Here is a 23,271-nt window from a genome sequence, read left to right as displayed (position 1 = left end):
CCCGCTCCTCTCAGCGACAACGCAACCGCCGGCTGCCCTGGGTGCAGTGGCCTTACAGCCGGGACGGGGACGGAGGGAAGGAGGCCGAGGGCTGTGAGCGGCGCTGAGGGCAGAGCCGCCCGGGCCCCGCTCCCAGCCCCGCGTCCACCGTGTCCCAGCAACCGCGCGAGCTGCGCGCTTGCGTCACCCCCGCGCGCCGCCGCCGACCGCGCGCCTGCGCGGCGCGGGGGAGCGGCCGCGGCGCTGCGGTGCCCGTGGGGCGGCGGCGGCTCCTCCGCGGGACGTGCCGGGGATGCGGTGAGCGGGGCGGGCGGGACCCGCCCCCCGCCGCCCCTCGGCGCCGAGCGCAAGGCCCGGCCCGGGGGAAGCCGGCGGGTGCGGGCAGGCCCGGGCGGGGGGAGCGGGCGGGGCGGCCGTGACGCAGCCAGGCTGAGCGCGGCCCGTCGCGCTCCCGGCGCTGAGGGCCGGCACCGGGGGAGGGCGGGCGGGGCGCGCCTGGGCCGTGAGGGGCCGTGCCCGGGCCCGTCTGCGCCACTGGGGGCGCCTCGTCGGTCTGCGGGTGACGCGGAGCGTGTGGGGTCTTGAAGGGTGAACAATAGGGAACATTTCATACAGTGCCTTGTTGGAAGGGTCTCACAGGGATCAGTCTCCAGCTGCTGGCCCTGCGCAGGACACCCCAAGATTCACCCCATGTGCCTGAGAGTGTTATCCAAACGCTTCTTGAACTCTCTCAGGCTTGGTGCTGGGACCACTTCCCTGGGGAGCCTGTTCAGTGCTCGACCACCCTCGGGGTGAAACTTTATCCGATATCCAGTTCTACAAACATCCTCGCAGGTGTTTCTCCCCAAACTTTTCGGTGCTGGGATTTAGGTGCTGAGCTCGGCAGGCCCGCAGGAGGCACGGTGCTCCCTGAGACGCTCCGGGGAGCACAAGCCCGGGAGACCCGGGAGGAGGTGTCCGCAAGGTGACAGGTTGTGCTGCTGCTGACGTGTGGGCCTGGGTGTGTGCTCACCAAACACTCCCCGGGGAGCGGGGCGGGAGCCGACTGGAACCTTACCGGGAAGGAGAAAAGTGGCTGGAGGGGGACCATATCTGTGTGGGAACAGATTTTGGTCACAATTCCGGCTATAAATTGGAAGCTTACTATGGTGAAACTGCATGGTACTTCAGTATGCTTGCTTGGTGTGCTATGTTTTTCTCGCACCGTGGTGAGATCGCAGCAGCTGTAAATTTTGTTCTGGGCGGGGTTAAGCCCAAGGGCTGCTGCAGCTACCTGCAGGACAAAGTGCTGTTTTCTGTGTGATATTTCCCTTCAGGAGTTTGTAACGCAGCTCATGTCAGACTGCTCAGTGTGTGAGTTAAGGTGGATGTTCTACAGTTCCCTTGCCCTCACGCAGCTCCATCTGTAGAAGTCTTAAAAGGGCCTGACACAACTGGTTTGCTTGAGGCATTTTGGGGGAAGTCAAATGCAAGGGAATCAAGGGGAGTAAGGAGATAAATACTCAGAGAGCATTGCATTAATCCTTCAGCAGACTTTTGGGGAAAAAGATTTGGGTGTGAAGGAAAGATTAAGTAACTTGGAGTTGAAGACATTTGAGCAAGTCAGTTCTGTAATACAGCCTGAAGTTGAGTGTTTTGTGCGGATAGGGAGGTCTCTAAATAGGTTTCTACTGACATGGATTCCTTGGCTTACCAGTTTCAGAATGCTGTGGGAGTTCTTTTGATCTGCCAATGAAAGTTTGATGTAAGAAAGCTGATTCCTAATGTGTCTATGTATAAACAGACGTTGATGTGCTTATTTGCAGGCATTCTGATATTCACACGTACAAATATTTAGAATAAACAAAGATTGTCATAAATTACCATTGTCATCTTAAGATTTTTTTTTCCCATTCCATTGAATGTATTTATATTTGTGTGTGTTGGAGCTGAATCTGTGTGGAAAGTTATCTCAATTCAATATAAGTGTTGCTGGAAGCAAAATAGCACATTTTTAGTAAGATTATAATGTCACATTCCAGACTCTTTGAAGTGTTCTGCGTTGTTTCTGATCTAACTATTCAGGTTGTGTTACTTGTGGAGTAATTACTGTAGGCTAAAAGAAAGTGAGGGAGTAGCTATTCACAAACACACAAATGTAACTCTCAAATATTTTTGGCAGAGAGTCTACAAGTGAATGAGAACTTCTCTCAACAAAACTGAGGTGAAGAGCTTCACCATGGGTCAACAGATTTCAAACCACACACAAACTGTAATTAACAAGTTGCCAGAAAAAGTAGCAAAGCATGCCTCTTTGGTTCAAGAAAGTGGTTTCCTAACGTATGAAGAGTTTCTGGGAAGAGTAGCTGAACTCAATGATATGTAAGCCTTACTTTGCTTCTTTTTCCTTTTTGGTTTTTTTTTTTTGTGTGTGTTTTACAGAGACCTTGTAAACAATATATTATTGTGTGCTGGCTAAGCCAGAACTGGCCTGATGGTTTTCAAATTATCCTTCATTTCTTTATGTTTTTATAATGGTTGTAATTACACTTCAAAACCAAAGCCTTTTCTCCTCCTTAAATTCACTTCTCTGCAGTACTCTTCTTCCAGCAAGTGTTGCTCCCTCTTAGAAGTTCACAAGAGGTGATTTAGAGTCATGTTTTTGTTAGTGTCACATGTGTCCCTTATTATTCTCCCTTCCACCTGAAGATGCAATGCTGCTTCCTCTCTGCTTGTCAGTTTGGGTAGGAAGGAGAAGCAGAAGCCTGGTAGGGACAGCAGATCTGTGTGAGGAGGGTGGCACCTGGGACAGAAATGTTGGTGACCATCCCTGCCACCTCTGCAGACATGCCAGGCTGCTCCTCATTAAGGATGAGATGTATCCTACTGTCCCAAACCAGTGACCTAGATAATCCCAAACAAAAGGCTGGTTTTTGTCAGATTTTTCATAGCCTGCCTTTTGCTAGATCAGTACAATGACAGTAAAAGGAAATGAGCAAAAAAGCAGTGTTGTCATTTTTATCCTGTGTTTATGGTATACAGTGAGAGTGATAAAGGGAAGTGGAAACATGCACACACTGAATAAGGGCTTTGTAATGTTTGCCGTTTAATTAAAATGCGAATTTGTATTCAGTGTAGAAATTATCTTGGAGAGGGTCATACTTTTGTGGATGACCTTGAAAGACACTCAGCTGTCTTCTGGGTAGACACATAAATAGATTTTGAAGAATATAACCTGAGACTCCAGGCATATATTAGTATAATTTACTCCAAACTACTGTTACTCAAGTGGTTTCTTTCTTTCCAGTGTTTACTTAAGCCTGAACGTATTCTGATTCTTGTGGAATAGAATGTTGTGTCTGTGTTCCATTAAAGAAATAAATCTTAGGTCACCTGACACGTCCACCTGACCACCTCATTATTAATATATACTAACAAAAATACACCTCATCAGCATATGCTGCTACTCGCAGGCTTTTTTTTTACATACCTGTTGAGAAAATAACCTTTTCAGATTGGAGAAGAGATTGTGTGATTAGTGTAATAAACAGTGAGAGTTTATATGAATTTAAATGTCTATACAGTACACCTGCTTGCTGATGCTGGATCAGAAGACTTGCACAACACTTTCTGAAGTTTGCTGTGCAGTTGAAAGTGAAATGAATTGTGTATTCAATGGCATGCTAAGAAAGTCATTACTCTATAATTTGATGTCCCTGATACTGCTAAAATCTCTTTTAAGGATAGAGAGCAGACCGGTGAACCATAAATAATCGCACTTGGCTGAGGCTGCTGATCTTTGCAGGTCCAGCACATGGCTTTAAACTGATGTTGCTTTGTTTCAGTACTGCAAAATTGGCTTCTGGACAAGACAAACATCTGTTATTTGAAGTGCAGCCTGGGTCTGATTCTTCTGCTTTCTGGAAGGTGATCGTTAGGATAATATGTACCAAAGTAAGTGTGAACTTAATTTTAATTTGATGGCCAGTTTGTATGCACAGATTTGAGGACTGTCAGTTTTACTTGTAAAATGCAACACCTGCTACATGTGTTTTGATATAGGTGATATATTCAAAGATTCTGTTGGAGATAAATTAAGTCTAAATTCTAAGTTTCTGCAAAAAGCATGGCAACAAAAACATTTTTATAACTAGGTTTAAAGGAGTGATGCCTTCCAGTGGAGCACTTACAGCCCTTTAGTCACAAATGCAGGTGATTTGTGAGGTCAAGTAATCAAATGGTACAACAAACTGCCAACTGTAGATTTTGAAAGTAGTAGAAATTAATCAGGTGTTTCAGGCATTATCAGTTGAGCTAGTGTGCGTGTACATAGTCTGATCCATTAGAAAACCAATCTAAAGGTTAAGTGTTGTAATTTATGACAAAAGCTTATGAAATTTGCTCTGTCTAATGAGGAGATTTCCCCCTCTCTATCCTATCATTAAAGTCCTTTTATGATTTTCAATCCCCTGAACAATCTTAACAGTGGTTAAACAAGCCAACCCTCAAACTCTGAAACAAACAGTTGGTACTTTTCTGTTTACTCCTAGTTTCATTAAGGCAGCCATCACTGTATGCAGTTTTTTCAGATATCAAATGACTGATTATCCTGTGCTTGGTTCTAAGTTCAGCTCATTTCTTTGGGTGTTAAGCCCCTACTCACTCCTGATTCATTTGATTAGTGATGGCAATTGCCTTGCCCTAAAATTGTGGTGCTGCTTGTGGTGTTCCTCACTCTGCAACAGCTGTGGGCAGTCCTGACTCTTGCTGAGGCAGATTGCAGCTTGTTAATGTGGTGAAGGACACTTAGGAAGGAGACTACTGCCTTACATGAGAACTGCAGTGCTGTACAAACATTCTGAGCAGTGCCAAGTTAAAACCTGATAAGTAATTGTAAACCATTCTCATATCTTAAGATAAATAAAACAAGTGGCATCGTGGAAGCTTCCAGAATCTTGAACTTATATCAGTTCACTCAACTTTATAAAGACATCACCAGTCAAGCAGCAGGAGTTCTTGCCCAGAGTGATACTTCTGAAGAAGCTGCTGAGAGTTGGAGGTCTCTGTCTTCGTGTCAGGCCAGCTTGTGGATGGGAAGGTATTTTAATACACAGTTACAGCATAAGCATTTTGGGAGTTGGGCTTCAAACCTGAACTACAAATACCTGCTGATGAGAACTGCTCACTCTTGATAGCTGCAGAGCCTTGTACCATCACAAACAGGGACAGGCACTTTCCCTTGCACTAAGGGAGCTGCAGTGCACTTGGGTTAAATCCTGAAATATGGTGCTACAATACCTTAGCTTCAGAACAACCCTTTTAGAGATCAGTTCTAGTAGAAACATAGTATATGTTGAATCTCCTGAATAAGGGAACAGGAGGAAACGGAATCAGCTGCAGCTACAAATCCAGGGGGTTTGACAGTGTTTGTTTAAACAGATTTTGTTATTGTTCCACTTAAACTTTCTCTTCCTCTTACATTTTGGCATGTGGAAGTTCCCATCTGTTGCCACTAGAAACCCATCCATTATGGTAATAATTTAACTTGCAAGACTGGAAAAATGTGAATTGTCTCACTCATGTTGGCCTTCTGCTTTGTTAACCAGAGGAAAAACAAAAGACTGAGGTCAACACCTGCAATAACTTGAGTTCAAACTGAATGTAAAAGCAAGAAGCCTGTCACCCTTTCCCTGTGTGGAGGTTGCTGCTACCAGTAATTCCTTACTTTTCCTGAATAAGTTCATGGTCCTAACTCAGTTTAAAGTGAGGTAGAGCTAGGTTTTACAAGAAAAGGTAGTAAATGGTAGAGTTCTCTGTGTTCACCAGTGAAGAGCTGGCAGCCAGGTATTTTAATAAGATAGCCTGAGTGTCACTGTTCAGCTGTTGAAAGGAAAAAGGGGTCACCTCTGTTGTCACTCCACAGAGCCCTCTGGTTTTTCTAAGTCAGGGGATTGCAGAATGTATTTTTTTTATTTCATTTTATTTCCTGTAAATTGTGAACATGTTTGCAAAAGAACAGGAAAATTGCTTTAAGGTCATACCAGAACACACATTTTTCTGGAAATGGTCTTTTGCTCCAAACAGACACATCAAACAACAAAGACCCCAAATACTTAGGCAAAACAACTTTATATATTGCTAAAGTCAATGGGGAAAACAGAAGATTTCCTATGTGAGTTTCTTTTTCAGTTTTTCAGACTTTCAGACAGAGGAGATGAGCATCCTTCTTGTTTGTAAACATCATTACTTGAGGCAGTATCACTCACAAATAAAAACAGAGTATACTTTGCTAATATGATGCAGTTTGGGGAGCTTGTGTTGTAGCCAAGTTTTTCAAGTTACTAAGGAAAATATAAGCTGAAGCACCTTCAAGTATTCTACACCAATGAAATCTTCTGCATATTTTTCTGTGATAACCACCCATTTGCCTCAGTTCTCACCTTCAGACATTTTTCAGCGCTGCAAAGTCAGCCCTCACTATCTAAAAATAGCAAGTGTTATCTGTTCAATTCTTCTTAACTTTTTCCCCTAGAATAATACCCCATATCTCTACAACATCCACTTCCTATTCAGAGCATTCAAAATATGCCTAAGTGGTTTATGCTTTCTGATAACGAAGAGATAAGCATTTCCTTTGTCTGTCACTCCTTTATTTTACTGTTTCTTCAGGAACTTAGTACTGTGACTAAAGCTGACTTTGCAGAAGCTTTATAAATAGGCCTTGTATAATTGCTTGTATAGACACCAGCAAATGTCAAAAATTCAGGTGCTGTTAAAGGTTAGTACTCAGAATTGAATTGGGGAGGAAAATGAGAAGGGAACAGGTCTAAAGAACACAGTGAGCAGGCTTCTTGGAAACTGTTGTCCTCATTGTATGCAAACTACCATCTGTAAAAAAAAAACCTGTCATTTTAAAGTAATTTCTCCAAAAGCAAATTGAAAAGGAAACCCCAAGGACTTACTGAAAGGTAAAACAAAGGTATGTTGACTGCTGTTCAGCAGGTGGCTATTCTGTACAGGTCAAAAAAGAATCTGTATTTGACAAGCTCCCTTAGATACCTAGGCAGAAATTGTCTGGTCACTAGTCATTAAGGTGGACTAACTCCTGAAATGCCTTTTTTTTTCTAGAATGCTCTGTCCCTCAGGTCAGAACAGGGATTCCCAAATTAGGGTTTTTGGAAAACCCAGGCATTTAAGAACATTTCCTTGGTTGTTTTGGAAGTGAGCTGTGACTGTAAAATTGCAAACTTTACATGTCTGGTTAGGCCAGTGAAAGCTGAGGATTCTCTGCACCTTTTTGCACTTGAGAAGTCTTGATGGGGCCAGTATTTGAGATACTCCTGATAAGAACATTAAATAAAGATATATAATATTTGGGAAAAAGATATAAAATGTCAACATCTATCTTGGGTAGTTTCAACTTCCCCACCAACAGAAACACCTGAGAGTTTAACTGGAAAAGCTGTGGTAACAGTCATCTTGAGAGTCCTAATTTGAGGAGCACTCATGGAGCATGTTGCAAGCTAAAATCAGCCTTTTTAGTCTAGTGAGTAGTTCAGCTCCTGGCATTTTGATGCCATGTGAAATGAGTGAGCCTGCATTCTGGTAGTGATCCTCTTGACATGCATGTTTTTGTCTAGGATATAAACCAGCACACAGAAATTTGGCAAAGTTCATTATGAATTAGTTCAGCCTAAGGTGCAGTGACAGGAAGGGAGGTTCTTCTCCTGTCTTTAATGTAAACAGTGTTTCTGTTCTTCTGCCCTGTCATGTGATATGAAACAGTTACAACTCCTCACACTTCCTTGTTGATAGGAAAAGGAATTTACAGAACCCTTGACAACACCACAAGCACCTGACACAAATACTAACACAAAAACCTGACACAAAAAAGAAATGCACATTCTGGCTTAGTTTAGTTCACTGCTGACATAGGCTGGGATGACATAAATAGTCCATTCACAAATTAAAAGCACAGGTGTTTCTTTCTGGCCATTACTAGTTATTATGAAAAATGTAGTAACTGGTGTAGTTACTGGGGTATAAATATCAAACATCTGGAAGAAAACAGTGTCTTCTCTTCTGCAGGGTTAAACAGCTGACAGATGAAGAGGAATGTTGCATCTGCATGGATGGGCGTGCTGATCTAATCCTACCGTGTGCTCACAGTTTCTGCCAGAAATGCATTGATAAATGGTAATATAGATGAAAGGATATTAATTATTTTATAGTATGCATGTTTCAGTTTGATTTGACAGATTCTATGGTTGCCATATAATTTAAAATTGAGTAAAAACAGGCTGAAGCAGAAGGAAGGCAGGAAATTTTGTAAAAAAGAGATGTGAAAATGCTGTTCAGCATTTGTTTTGTAATTTCTTACATCTTTTTATTCTTCTAAAATTTAATTGTTACAGTCTTGCTCAGAAACTTGAGAAGATGCTATATGCAGATGCTGGCACGTTATGCTTCACAAATCTCATTTAAGGCTTGTTAAGACTCTGCAAATATGAAAGCAAGTTAGACTGTCTGTCCCTTACTTGGGAAATAACTATCAGAGGTTATTTTTCCCATATGTTATGCTTTCACTTCAAATAAATAGCATACAATTTACTGATTTAACTATATCAGACTCTTCCAGAAAGATATTTCTTCTTTACGGCAGCACCTTCAAACTTACATATATAACGTGTAGCTTACAATGTTCAGCTTCACAGTAAATTGAACACCTTTTCAGCTTGTGCATCTCTGATACACCAGTTCTTGGAAAAGTGGGAGAGAAGAATTCTTCTGTGATAGAACACAGCTCTTGTCTGACCATGCAGGCCTTCCGGGATTAGGGAAGTGTCCTGGCAGTCTGGCATTAGGGGACACAGGCCTGCTCTGTTAAAAAAGGAGTTTTTTGGCTAGTTAACGTAAATGGGTTTACATATAATTTGTGCATAAGATTTTGTTTTGTGGCTTTTTGAAAGACTTACCAAGGAAGTTACTCTTGTAACAAACACCAGGCTTCCACAAGGAAAAAAACATAGTAAAAATCACTGGATCTCAGAATACAGCCAGTAACTTCTCTCTTCTGGGAGAATGTCCTAACATCTATCAGCAGGACAGGGCTTAGTTTAGTTACTGTGCTGGAGAGTGGATTATACACTGCTTTGCCTGATGAATCAGCTGAACTCCTCACTAAGTTCCAGCTGCACCATGCTTTTTTTTTGGGGTCTGCAATTGTTAAGGTTGCTCTCCTCTTAATTAAAGCATAACAGAGGCTCTCAGCTCAAACATAAGTGTTGGGGACCCCCAAGATGGTGGGGGGAGTTAGGACTCCAAGGGACCAATTCTAAACCTCTGTGGGGCTGCATGACCCAGGAAAAAGCTCCTTCTTCTCTTTATCTAGGAAGCCTGTAGAGATTGGTTTCTACGGACCTCAGCTGAAAATTCCTGAAGATAGTAAGAATTAATTTAGACAGTGAATTTCCATTTAAACTTTCTGGCCAGGTAGCCAGATGTATCTTGTCTGACCTGAGCAAAGGAGGAACATGATTCCAAATTTTCACTCAAAGAATGGAGCTACATTCAGAAGTCTTCCTCACAAAGAGAGAAGTTTTTAAACAAACAAAATAGATAGGTGGCCTAATCCAGTTAACGTGATCATTCTTGAAGTTCTCACTGGGTTGGTTTTTGTTTGGGTTTCGTTTGTCCTTTTGGGGGCTCTTTTGGCTTTTTCTGGCCAGCAAAAGACCATCGGTGAAAACCACTCATTTCTGTGCCTTCCTAACAGGAGTGACCGCCACAGAAACTGTCCCGTGTGCCGCCGGCAGGTGACTGGGGCAGGAGATTCCTGGGTGGTGTCAGAGGCCCCTACAGAAGATGACATTGCCACTTACATCCTTAACATGGTGGATGAGGCTGGGCAGCCCCACAGACCCTGACCCTGCCCACCAGGCTGATCTTGGCAGAACCACTTGAAGCTTTTGTTTTCCTCAGTGTCCGGTTTTAGCCCTCCTTGCCGTTCTTCCACAGTCTGTCCTTTCCTTCTCCTCTTGGCTGCTGTGAGTCTGCACTGCTCTCCTAAAGCACAGGGTATCTGAGCAAGTCTCTGTGTGTGCAGTCCTCGTTATTGAACTGTTCTTTCAGCAAATTTTGATCATTAACACGGTTTACTTTAGCAACAACGTTTGATATTAATTAACAGTTCAACTACTTGATGAAGCAACTTGTAACAGCACAACTACAACTGCAAACTGCTGTTTGAGCATCACAGTGTACTGCTACAGAGATGAACCGTGGCAGATGGCTTGACCTCACAGTTCCTACCCTTAAAAGCAATCCTTTATTCACAACTAATGTGAATAAAGATGATGAGTTAGCACTAGTGGTTATTAATTTGAAATTTTACTGTTGAAACTTGAAGATGTCCCACTGCCTGTTCTTCAGTAGGAAGTTATTGCTGCTCTTAGTGTTTACAGATACTTAATCTGATCTGTTATGACTTTTAGTATTAATTATTTTAAATCTGTTTTCGAGTGTAGGCAGGTCTGTAAATGTACTTGTGCACTTCCCCTTATTCTTCTAACAAGACTTATCTCTTTGAATATTTTTTAAATATGATATTTAGCATACTCTTATTAGCTTGGAAACATTAAACAGTTTTGTACACAATCCTAAAAGCAGTAAATCAGCTTCAGTAGTTTTTTTCAGCTAAAATTATTTCTAAACATTGGGCATATCAGAAGAGAATGCCTTTATTTGAATTAGCACTTAAGGTGTAGTTTAGTCTGATGCTGTGGCTTTATCTGCTCCTCTTGAGTTTTTGAAGTGATGAGATCAGAGTTAAAAGGTATATGAAGGCTTACAAGTGATAATCTAAGTAAGGGTGCTCTACTTAATATCTACAGGTGCAATATGCTTTTATGTAGCAGAGGGAAGCTTCTTTAACAATAATGTGGCTTGGACTGAGATGCACATGTGACAGCTTGGAAAAGGGATATCTCAACTGGAGTACAACAGTATTTCGTGTCTAGCAGAATAAAGTCTATATGAGCTGAGTTTAGACAGTCTGAAATTGTTAGTATTCAGGAAACCCATTTTAAGCCTCTTATGCCTAAATAGTGTTATGGAAATTAATGGCTACTGTAGAGAATTAATTATATATATATATAAATATATATATATGTATATTAACAAATACTACTTTTTCTCACTCAGTAACCTCAAGTTAAAATATTCAAGTGTAGCATTTGAGGGAATAACAGCATAAATCTTGCTTACTGTGAGACTGCATTTTTCCTTACCATATCTGTTAAAATTCCATGATGCCATAAGGCTTAAGTCCTTTTGTCACAGACAGGTTCTGAACGAAAAGGCATGTGCACATGCAGATATGCACATTTAGGTTATTTTTCCTAATTGGCTACAAAATAACTTAATTACATCAATTTGTTAAAGAATGTGCACAGAGTATGGCACCTGTTTGAGCTTGGCTTGTGACACCATTTTCAAATTTATAAGACAGAGAAGCAACGTACCCTTCATGAGTCTGTCATCTGAGAGCCAGTATGGCTTAGTGTGTAAATCTGTATTTACCTATGGAAAAATCCCTTTAGGAGTGTATATAGCTGAGAAGTCCTTTTTTCTTTTTTTTTTTTCCCCTTTCTTAAGCCATTGATAGCAATGAGATATTCTTCTGTAAATGTATGGAGTGTTTGGTTGCATAAAGGCGGTTGTTGTTTGGGCTGGAAATCTTTACTGGCCCTGGATTTCCCACCAAAACATGTGCAGATATTCCTAATCACGCACCAGTTTGGTTTCTTTTTGCTTCTTGAGCTTGCATTAATCCATGTTCAGAACTTTCAGATAATCTTTGAATTTTTTAAACTTTTTATACCACTGGAACAGAAAGAGCAACTAAATGAAAGACTCAAGCTAACTTTATTTTTCAAGTACTTCAAGAATTATACTCCTGAACTGAGATTTTATAAGTTGACTTTCTGCTGAGGACTTACATGAACTTCTTAAAATGTAATTTTATAATGATGCAAACAAGTTGTTAATTGCAGCATAATGACAATTACAATATAAACTAATGCAAAAATTATTTAAATAGTGAAAAAGTAAACTTTGTACAGCTTTTTTAAATTAAGTTGCTGTAATTCACACTGCTGTGATGTAGATACTGTAATGTGTGCCTTGTAAAATATATGTACTGTATGTTATATGGAGAAATAGATACTTTAATACTGAAAACCTAGTAATTTGGTACTGGTTGGTATTACTTAGTCTGAAGTGCAACATTTAGCAAACAATTTTGGAAAAGGAATCCATTGGTATGGACATGGCAATGAGTTCCAGAAGCTAGACCTTGAAAATGTGAATTACTGCAAATACCTGTTGGTGGGGGGCATTAGAATAAATTAACTTTCTTGTGTTAAGTGAACATTTCTTACAGGTTTAATGTGAAATTGTAACTTAAACATTAGAGATGGTATTAATAGCTAAGAACATTCCACTATATTAAACTTTGTGTATGAATTGTGCAATAAAGTTACTTTGGAAGAAATGTTAAGAGTTCTTTTAAGCTTCAGGAATCTCTTGGCTTTAGTACCACAGAAATGTGAAAACTTAATTTTGATCCAAATACAATTGCATTGTACAGGTGGTGTGGTTAAAAGTGTGGCATTGTGAGTCAGAGCTCTCTTAAACTTTGAAGGGTTATATCAACAAGGTACCTCAATGCAGCTCTGCAAAAAAGGAAACTGGCTCTGATTTGACCTCTTCTAGGTACACAAATAAATTGGAACATTCTGAGATTATGGGGAAAATTAAACAACTCTAATTCTTAGAGGACAGTATTGAGGAGCATGTTTGTTTGGGGAAAAGAAGTGTGATACACTTGTAGCCTAAGTAATTTCATCATGTTTCTGATGATATTTTAAAGTTCAACAATGCTGAGGTTTGGAGTAATTTTTTTTCCTAATTTTTCCTCATTTTATGTAAGAATTAAAATATGTAATTAATGTAACTCTTTCCTCTGTCTAGTTACATGGCTTATCTGTTTGGATCTTTCGAAGCCAAAGCAGAAATAGGAGCAGAATTCATTAACAGATCAGGAAATTAGAATGGATAAAATGACCAGTTGACAGGCACAGCAGTAGGTAGGTGTACCAGAGCCATGAGCAAAGCCTTATATATACTAGGTTTCAAGTTTAGGCACCATATCAGTGTGATGGGCATGGTTCTTTTTTTTTCTCGTGGGAAATGGTGTATTTACTTTCCTTATCTTTCCTTTAAAGAAAATTCTATACATAATTAGAAAAGTTTTCTAATCCATACTCTTTCAAGTTCTGGAAACCAGGGCAACCACTGAGATCTCTGTGTTACAGTTGGAACTGAGCTGTTCAATCCCACCTCTGTAGAGCTGTATGTGCCAAATGCTTTATTTTTGGAAGGAACATACTGGCCATGGTTCTTTGTGCTTTGCATCCAGCTAGATCCTGGAAGAACAGCCCCCTCAGGGAGCCCAAAGGATGTTTGATGTAAGTAGGAGCTGTCTGTTAACCTGGCTGGCCTTAATCCTTACACTGCCTGTACACAATGCTTTGATTTTGTATTCACACACACTCTATAATGGAAGTAACACGACAGTAATTAAGTATTTTCTTTGGGCTTCTGTGGTTGAATCATCCTTGAATATAACTTGACAGAGGTTTTATTCTCACCTGTTTTAAGTGGGTGAACAGAATTTTGCTTTATGAGTGTGTCTTAAACATCAGTCATTTCAATTTTTGTTAACTGTCATTTCTTCCAATGCTTGATTCCAAGGCATAGAATTTATCATATAGCAATATTCTTTAAGGACTGAAAACTTTTACTGCTGTGATGTGTCACTGGAATTAGCCTGGATGGGGCTATGTGCTTTCCAGCGACCACAGTGTGTGATCACCAGGTAACGTGTCGCTCTGAGCCAGCCAATGTTACAGCCGTGAGGGATGGGACAGCACATTCAGCTTTTGTGTCTGAGCTGCCAAGATGTTCATTAGCAGATCTTTGCTTACCTCACTAAGCCATCAAAATCCAAATAGTAAGCACTGGGCATGGGATTTGTAGGTTTAATATTAGAAGGAATTATTAGTTTTGTGAACTTGGATAGAACTTTGCACTGTGTGTCTGCTGGAATGAAGAATACAAACCAATAGGTGATTAAATGAGCACTCTCCTTTCGTTCAAAGTGCTATTTAAAAATGCTAGGTGTTTTCACAAAGTAAACCTAAAGTATTTGGAAACCTGCACCTCTGAAATTTGTAAGTGTAAGAAGGTAGGAGTTTGATACAATCTGTGCTTCTATGCTGATGTGGTTCTGACCAATTTTAACAGACATTCAAAAACTACTTTTTATGTGAGACCTGTCAGTCATGGTGAATGACTAATGAAGCAGTGGTGTTGGTGTGTCATTATTATACAGACTGTGCTGTTTAAAAGTGGTGTTCAGTGCTTTGAGAGGTATGGGGGAGAAATGCACATTTCTCAGTTACAGATGAACCTGTACTCCTGTGCTTCACCAGTGCTGCTCGTGTACAGAACTAATGTTTGTGTACTGAAAGGGATGATGTTTCAATCTTAATCTAAAAATCTTGACTCCCTTTCTTACTGAAGTGGTTTGTGTTATGCTTTTCCTCAAAAGTCATGGTGACTGTTGCAGGATATCTGTGTTGATACTATTTATTTAAATCTGTCACTTGTTGGCTTCTTAGTTGGGTTTTGTCAGATACATCTGTTGTGCATGCTCACAAAATCACAGAACCTTGAACTGCTCTGCCCTGAGGTCAGGGCTGCTTTCCTGCTCCCAGGCTGGGTGTCTTGACTCTCAGCTCAATATCTTGACTCTCAGCTCAATATCCACATGAGGCTCCAGGATCAGGAGGATCTGCTGCATGCCCTGCCCTGGGGACCAGCTTGGATGAGCAGGGAAGCAGGGTGGGCACCAAGAGACAGTGGGGGCAGCAATGCAATTTTACTTTCAGAACTTTATGCCAGGTCGCAGTGGTTGTTTTGCATTAATACTGAATTGTTTTAAGCCAGATAAGCCTTTAGCCTCTTCTCCTGAATAGTGCTCACTGTCTTCCCTATCTCCAGTGGGGTTTTTTTTTCAGTTTTCATGCTTTATTTAGGTTTAGTCTATTTAATTGCACATGGTTTTAGTTCTCCTTAAATGTGGAGATTGAGAGGAGCTACATTTTTTTGGAGAGATATACACACAAAATCCATAACCATATTCTTTTACAATTCATTCATTAGTGTAATGTTTAATGCTTCCACAAGAGGCAAAAGATAAACATCATGTAACTCAGGCACAGAAAGAAAAAGCAGTTTTTACAGACACCTTTTCAGACTTGGATTTTAACTAGACAAAGAGAACAGAAATCTTTAGCCACACATAAAGAACAATGATATGAGACACTAAGATGGCTCTGGGCTGTGAAAAAAAAAAAGTATTCTCCAGTAGCAGAGCAAAGGCTTCAGGTTTGCTAAAGTAATAGAACAGAAAGAATTGTTCAGGTGGATAGGTTGTAAACATGAAATAACCATAATTAACCATTTCAGGTTGAAAGTATAAAATGCTTTTGAACCAACAGATTTAAGGAAGCCTTGAATAACATTTGAGCCTCTCTCCTAATGAAGCAAACAGCAAGTAGGATGTTCTTCCATCCTGCAGCAGTACTTACCCAGTTACCACCTGCAGTGATGTTCTTCCAGCCCCTGAGTCAAACCAGCTGTGTTCTAACCAGGTTTAACCTCAGCACAGCTGGGGGAATCAGTCACTGCCCTGTCCCCCACTGGAGTCTGTGTGTACAGCAGTGACTTGTGCTGTATCTGTCTTTTTATTCCATCCACAGCCTGAGCCCTCAAGGTTACTCTGAACAGCCTCACATTAGCACAAAAGTGCAACTTTAAAAAAACAAAACAAGGCAAAGCTTAAGAACTGAAATTGACAATCAGTAACATTTGCCCAATTAAAGGATGACCAGGAGAAATGTAGTAGTGGAAGATTGAAAGGATGTCTGTTTATATTTCCCCAAATATAATGCTATAAGCCCAATTTCCCCTTAAAAGCAGCACACAAGAAAGCACAGAAAGCAGAACTTGTGGTCATGACCACTTATGTGTTACTGTGGTTATTGTCAGAATCACAGTTACTGTCAATTCACTGAATATGCAAATCCAGTTGGTTTTTTTTTCAATAACAGCTACAGACCTATTAGAACCTGAGGTAAGGAAAGCTGAAAAGGTATTAAATATATATTTGGTGTAATTTTAAGGAAACTAAAAAGAAACATGTAAGTGACAACAAAAGCAGCACTAATAGGTGAAACTACCCAAGTAAAGCAATGTTTATCAGATGGAAATACTTAAAATTTAAATTCTTCATACCAAGCATGTTGCTTATTTAGCCTGGATGCAGATGTTTTTCCCAAATAATGTTATGTTGATAACAGTTTATTGGGAAGTTGTACTGATGAAAACAAGACATTTGTTTTGCATTTGATGCAGCTGAACAGCTTAAATCACTTTCTCAGACTTCATCCTAAACAAATGACACCAATCCTGAGACTTCATTCTATGAGCTGCTAAAGTTCCTAACAGTGAGGCTGACAGGAGCTGCTGACTGAGGACTTGGGAATATTTTACTCTCATACAGCTGGACACCATAATGTGGTTTCATGTGATTTTTAGGGGGACAAGGAATACAAAATGTGGTCCATTGCAGACATTAGGCTGGGGCACTGAAGAGCAGAAGTCAAATTCCCACCACCTGTCTGCAGCCCTAGTTTTGGATGAAAAGCCTCTGCAATCACTGCAGCTCCCTCTGCATGACATTGGCTAACTGTGATGTCAAGTGGATGGCCAGAGTTCTCCCTCTTGTGCCTTGGACTCCCTCAGAGCAGCCTTAATTCCAGGCTGCTTCCTGACATCTTTAGGTTTATCTCTCCCTTGGGGTGTTCTTACAAGGCTGCACAGCTATAGGAGGTGATAAGGAATTCCTCCTTCCCCTACTTTAGTGCCATTTCCTTGCACAGGAGAGGGGCCTGGCCTAGGAAATAGAAGTGGCACAAGACACCTGGCTGAGTACAACATGCAGGGTTCAAAGTCAGGTGAACCTTGATGGGCCAGTATCAGTTACAGGCTTTTTATGCATTAATGCATAATGCCTGTTTGAAGAAGCCCCGTGTCCCTATGCAGGACATTAGACAGCCAGGGGTCTAACCCTGGGCTCAGATCCTACCTGAGGGAGTGCAGGCCTTTGAACTGAGTTGCTCTGCTGGACTCACAGGCATCCACACCCTCTGCTTCCCCAGCCTCAAGTCTTTTTTGGTGTGAAACTGAGCAGCTTCTACAGTACATAGCTGCCATCATGTTATCACCTTTAATCCTTTCTGAAGTACTGTGTCATAAAGATGATGAAACAGAAAGAAGACTGAAAGTGATAAATACTCCAGTAGCTGTATTTTACTAACCACTTCCTCATAAATAAATAGTTTAACATAACATACCATGATTTGAAATGACAGATTTCAAGTGGGCTGGCTTCTGTATAAATAGACAGCTTGACTTCCCATTCAGCTGTAGTTGACTAAAATACAGACTAAAACAAATGTGTAAAAATATGTCAGGAGTAGGACCAGAACCAGGTCTGGCATTTCTACCACTGATTCATAAGAACACTTCCCTTTTTCAAGTAAAAAATTTCTCTTTACATGCAACCAGAATTATCTGCATAAGTTTCTAAATAATTTGAATGGGCATATCCACATATTCCCATTACAAAGCAATAAAAAATGTTCTCAACTTTCAAGGCAAAATTTTCATGATATAATTAGACTCATTACAATGTATAATAGTAATTTTGACACCATGTTTTCCATTTGTTAGATTAAAAAGCATTCATCTGCTGTTCTTCACTGACATCCTACATAACAACAGGAATTAATTAGTCATTGAACAAGATTACCCGATGTTGGTTTTTCTTGTTTTCCAATGTAACTGCTGAAACATTGAGTTAAAAACTGTGTCAGAACACCTTCAAGAATGAAAGGGTAGCCTCAAAATTCTGCACCCCATAAAAACTGCTAATGAAAAAGAGGTTAAACTTAAAAGTGTTAAAAGCCATGACTGGTATTGAGACTTGCAGAACCAACCAGGGTGGGTGCGTGCTGTCAGCATCTGCGGGATCCTCAGGTGCACAGCACAACTGCTCGACAGATACTCTCTCTGGTTTCCCAGGCTACACAGCAGGGCACAGTTAAGACAGTATGAAACAAATAGTACATGATTCTGAGTTTGCATTTAATATTTACAGCAATCTTAAAAAGCCTAATGTTCGTAGAAACTGAAATCTTTGCAACAAGAATAACGCAGTAACAGGTGATGGCAAACGCTGTTTACCTTCCACAGATATTCCCTTTGTCTCTGTACTGTTCAGTTATGTCTCTGTAGCATCAAAGACAGGTGATTTGAGGTTAATTAGCATCTTATCCTGCTTAAGAGGAACATATTCTGGTTTCTCTGAGTTTGTAACTACTTGGACAGAGTAGAAATATCTTCTGTTCTCATGGCATCAGCCAGGAAGCTGAGTTCATTGCACAGAGTCTCGTACCTGAAGGCCATCCGGATCTGGGCAACATTTGTCTTTCGAATGTCATTTCCCTCAGGCCCTTCCTTGCAATAATTCACCCCTAAGAATTTCTGCTTTTCCTGTGAACGGGATTAAAAGTCAAAAGGAAGAAGTCAGTTCAACTGCTTTGACTTATTGCAGGAATAAATGTTAGCTGAATGAGTCCAGTACAAGTGAAAAGAGCAGTTTGAACCAGCTGGCCGTTGAACTCTTCCTCAGAGTCTTAACCAGTTTAGGAGATTTTAAGGCCAAAGTTTATCCATATAATCACTCAAAAGTACACTCAGTCTGGCTTGCTAAAACCCTCTGTGTTAGTGTTCAGACTTCACTGCCACATCTTGCATGTGAGAGGACAAAAAGAGGCTTAGGTTCTCTTTTGTTGGTTAAATGTCACACAAGAGGAAAATGAGTAGTTGTCAGCAGGGGATATTGGAAGAAGCAACAGAATATATTCATGAAGCCCCTTCAAATACCAGTTTCTTCAGAGAAATGTTCAAAAGTGCCACAGAAGAGAGAATGCTCTAAAGTAAGTCCTAGAGAAAGCCTTGGCTGTAGAAAATTTTCAAGCCAAAAGGGAATTCAATCTAATCTGACTGCCTATCTAAACCAGAATATTTTCTGCAATACTCCCTTTTAAGTAAAAAAACATGTCTTACTTATGACAGGCAGTTTGTTTTTACTTAATGCTAAGACATGATGCAGAAAATCACTGGCAGAAAGATATCACCCAAATAATTAGAAGTTTGTAACTGGAAGGAGAACTGAGTATAAACAGACATCTGGTCTCTCTACATATTTTGAGAATTCCAAAACAAAGCTAATGGGGAAAAGTAATATTAATATTTTACTTGTAATGTAAGACTGCATAGCACATAGTTTGTGACCATTTATGGAAAAGAAGACAGGGATGTGCACAAATACATCACTCAGCACCTGCTATTCAGTGCTCAGACTATTGACTTCTGGGTTCCTACTTGCCTTAATATTCACAGGAGAGGTTTTCCAGCCATACTTACCTTATCTGACAATCCACTCTGTAGAACGCTGTTTCTTGCTATTTCACACAAGTCACACGTGCTTAGTTTCCACACCTGAGCTGCAATAGCATATTCTTCCATGAGAGCTTCCTGCGGCACCAAAATACATTTGATACTAAATTATGGGGATACGTACTCATTACTAGTAAGGATTTTATACATGCTCTTTAGACAGCTGTGAAAAATTAGAAGTTTGAAACTTTAAAATCACAACTACTATGAAAAGAATTGTTCATTTCAAATTTCCCAAGGACTACTGGTTAATAATTAATAGGCATCGGGTATCCAGTTAGCTTAGTCTAAGACATTGCAGCCTGCAGTCCAGATCCTTGGAGGCATTTCTTAGGCAATTCCAAAGGACCCCCCAGGGTACACAAGTTCCTTGGAGCGCCCATTTGTAAAGCCTGAGTGATTTTGCACATGGACAGGTAGCAGGGCAATTTCTCGCTCCGGCCCTCCCACGCGGGGAGGGCAGGTGTGGCCCCGGCGGGCTGTCCCAGCCCAGGACCTTACAGGCTCCGTGTGACCGCGCCCGTGCCCCGGCCTGCAGCAGCTCCGTGTCCCGGGCCAGCGGCCAGCCCGGGCCAAGGCTAGCAGCGCTCGGCTTGTCTTGGGACACGGAGCTGAGCAACGGACCGGCCCCTCTGGGCACAGCATGGCTCAAATCGGCGCCAGCCACAAACCAGGGCATCGCAGCCAGTGACCAGGCACTCCTGTCCTGCCAGGCCACCCAAGGGCAGGAATCTGTTCCGGCTCACTGAGCAAGCAGCTCATATGTCATCTTGAGATTCCACATTGTGTTTTTGTAATGTACTTCCCCAGACTTATTAGAGTAAGGAAACTGGACTTTCCTGGCACTCTAGAGGATTGTTTATGAAGGCTCAAACCTCCCTTCAGCCTCATCCTTCATTTTATACTTCAACAGCCAACACTGGAGAGGCAAGAGTACAAAAGAAACATAATTAGGAAATCAGACATTTCCTTCTGAAGCCTAACAGTGAGTAGTAAACAGAGAATGAGGAGGGAGAATGAATGAAGTGACTGAAAGACATGACACTATGTCCTAAGCAATGAAATAAAACAGCTTTCAGGTCATTCTGGACCCTTGTGGTGCTGTTGCCAAATTCAAAACTGATGCCTTTTGCAATTCCTACCTTTGTGTAATGAAACTGCATAGGATCATCTGTGGAGAGGGAGACATGCAGGCCCTTGTGGAGAAATTCCCGTAGCGGATTTTTGGAGTACTCCAGGAATAGGCTGTTGTTACTAAGTGGGGACATAGCAATGGGTATTTGTGCAAGATAATACAGATACTGGAGGACAGGACTCTGAAAAACAAAACACAGTCAGCATTTAATGGAACTATGGGATAATGAAAAAGAGAAGAATTTCCCTTGGATAATATGGAAACAGCAATACAGGGGAAAGACTAAGATCAAAAAAATTAGGTTGACCATGGCTTCTCCAGGAAATACTTAAAAGTCTGAATTTTATATCTTACTGGTCTTCATAAAAATAATTTATGCTCTTAAATATGGTCTGTTTAAAAATACAGTGACTAATATTACTGTAGATTAGTAAGTATATATATGACCATTATGGGCACTGCATTTGATATCAGCTGCATGCCTTCCCCTAAAACCTGAAAGTCACAGAAAACAAATGGTAAAGAACTGCTAAGCAATTTTTTATTTCCAAAGCTGCAGTCCAATAGATAAATTTTAGGAGCAAAAGAAGTTTTAAGTTAGGAGAAGTCATGTGTTGCTGTTGTACATAATATAAATAATCTGTGATCACGTCATCTTTATGACTGTTTTGCCTTAGCCAACCTATGAACCTCACAAGTGCCTTTATTACTGTTACTATTATTAGTACCTGCTATCCCATCTTATCACACCAGGCCATGCAGGAGAGAGGGAAGAGGAGAATACTTTGGTCACACATTGCTTTGGTGCTACTCTGTGTTTAATTTATGAATTATTATTCTTGAGCATAGTATTGGATATTATTTTAGGTATATTTTTTCTTTGTTCTTGGTTATGTTGAAAAACACTGAGAATTTTCCAGCACTAACCAGAAAAAATCACTTAAAAGGGAACTCCTGAAAAATTACAGTAAACTCAGTACAAGTCTGCCACCCACTGACCAATTATTTTAATTATGAAACAGTGCCCTGAGGATGGCTTGAGTGATGGTTTTCATTAACTAATGTGGCAGGAATTACAGCATTTGTCATAAAACATTCGTTCTGTCGAAAATATTGTTGTATCAAACAGCTATGTTGAATTTCTTGATCAAAATAATCAAATCCTTAAAGAACTTCTGAAAGAACCCCAAAGTACAGAAATGCCAATCAGAGAAAATTGTCCCCATAGAGAAAAAATGAGAGTTTTCCTTAACTTCTTCTGGGACTAAACCAGGGAGCAGTAGCAAGTCTAAAGTTTTAACTTTTGTCTACATAATTTTAACTCTGCTTGGAGTAACCAATAATGGGTGCTGCCAAGTCTTTGACATATCTGAACAGTTGATCTTCCTTCCCTGTGAAGACAAAGCTGCCTTTTTGTAGCTTAAGAACAGGAAGTTCAGTTGAGCTTATTTATTTAATTGAATCATGAAATAGCTTGGTTTGTAAGGAAGTTCAGATGAGCTTATTTATTTCATTGAACCTTGAAATAGTTTGGTTTGTAAAGGACCTTAGAGATCATCTGGTTCCAACCCCCAGCAATGGGAAGGGACATCTCCCACTAGACCAGGTGGCTCAAAGCCTCATCCAACCTGGCTTTGAACACTTCCAGGGATGGGGCATCCACAGCTTTTGGGCAACCTGTGCCAGAGCCTCACCATCCTCACAGTAAAGAATTTCTTCCCAATATCTAATCTAAACCTACTCTTTTTCAACTCCCCCTTGTCCTGTCACTACCTGCCCTTGCAAAAAGTCCCTCTCCAGCTTTCTTGTAACCCCCATTTAGCTACTGGAAGGTGCTAGAAGGTCTCCCTGGAGCCTTCACTTTTCCAGGCTGCACAACCCCAATGCTCTCAGCCTTTCCTCACAGGAGAGGTGCTCCAGGCCTCTGAGCATGTTCATGGCCCTCTCTGGACTCCATTCAGCAGGTCCATGTCTTCTGGTGTTGGGGGGGAACCGTGTCTGGGTGGAGTTTCTGACCAAACTGAAGAGTTACTTGTGCCTTGCTAAGAAAATGAATTAATGGAAAATGTCCATTTAGTGCCTTCTGTTTGAACCAGTGATGGATGTCTGAGCACACAGTGATTAGTTTAGGAGCAATACCTTCTTCAGGAGCAATCCATGAGAGATGTTGTCTGCTGTCAGAAAGGCAGAAACAAGGTGTGTGATAGACCCAGCTTCTCCACAGTGAGGTCGAAACAGGAAGGTGCACATGCCTCTTTCCCTGAAGAGATTAAAAGCAAGTTTCACTTAAAAGAAAGCACTGTTCTTTATCTATTTGGTATATAACTGCTGGTAATATGTGGATTTAAAAAGAAGAAAATGAAGTTACACATTCTCATACAGTTTGATGTGACATCTACCCAAGCCTATCTGTAGTGGGCTGCTCAAAAGGGCAGATCCCTCTA

The 23,271-nt window shown here is 40.9% G+C and overlaps 2 protein-coding genes across 7 annotated transcripts in view; one reads left to right on the top strand and one right to left on the bottom strand.

The window, feature by feature from the left end:
• Positions 1-200: 200 nt before the first annotated feature.
• Positions 201-12,882, top strand: RNF141 (ring finger protein 141). 4 transcript variants are annotated; one of them, XM_084207041.1, is made up of 6 exons: positions 201-297; positions 2,162-2,361; positions 3,825-3,933; positions 4,896-5,077; positions 8,068-8,175; positions 9,755-12,882. In XM_084207041.1, the coding sequence occupies exons 2-6, from the start codon at positions 2,177-2,179 to the stop codon at positions 9,903-9,905; spliced, it is 735 nt and encodes a 244-aa protein (XP_084063167.1). In that variant the 5' UTR covers positions 201-297; positions 2,162-2,176; the 3' UTR covers positions 9,906-12,882. The 4 variants fall into 4 exon arrangements, with proteins under 4 accessions (XP_084063167.1, XP_084063170.1, XP_084063168.1 ...); XM_084207042.1 differs by lacking the exon at positions 201-297 and adding an exon at positions 1,715-1,744; XM_084207044.1 differs by lacking the exon at positions 2,162-2,361 and having other exon boundaries at positions 271-297.
• Positions 12,883-15,256: 2,374 nt separating this feature from the next.
• Positions 15,257-23,271, bottom strand: part of AMPD3 (adenosine monophosphate deaminase 3) — a 33,142-nt gene continuing 25,127 nt past the window's right edge. For 2 of the 3 annotated variants that reach the window (XM_084208612.1, XM_084208611.1), the window contains exons 12-15: positions 22,967-23,087; positions 20,835-21,008; positions 19,660-19,770; positions 15,257-18,723 (exon numbers count right to left, since the gene is read on the bottom strand). In XM_084208612.1, the coding sequence (XP_084064738.1) occupies positions 18,547-18,723; positions 19,660-19,770; positions 20,835-21,008; positions 22,967-23,087 (583 nt within the window). In that variant the 3' untranslated portion in view covers positions 15,257-18,546. The other variant, XM_084208613.1, reaches the window with a different exon arrangement.

The sequence above is a fragment of the Fringilla coelebs genome (genome assembly GCF_963513975.1).
Source record: "Fringilla coelebs genome assembly, chromosome: 6".
Classification (NCBI taxonomy): Eukaryota; Metazoa; Chordata; class Aves; order Passeriformes; family Fringillidae; genus Fringilla; species Fringilla coelebs.
The sequence above is the reverse complement of the archived record's forward strand: the minus strand, read 5'-3'. Positions and strand labels throughout refer to the sequence as shown.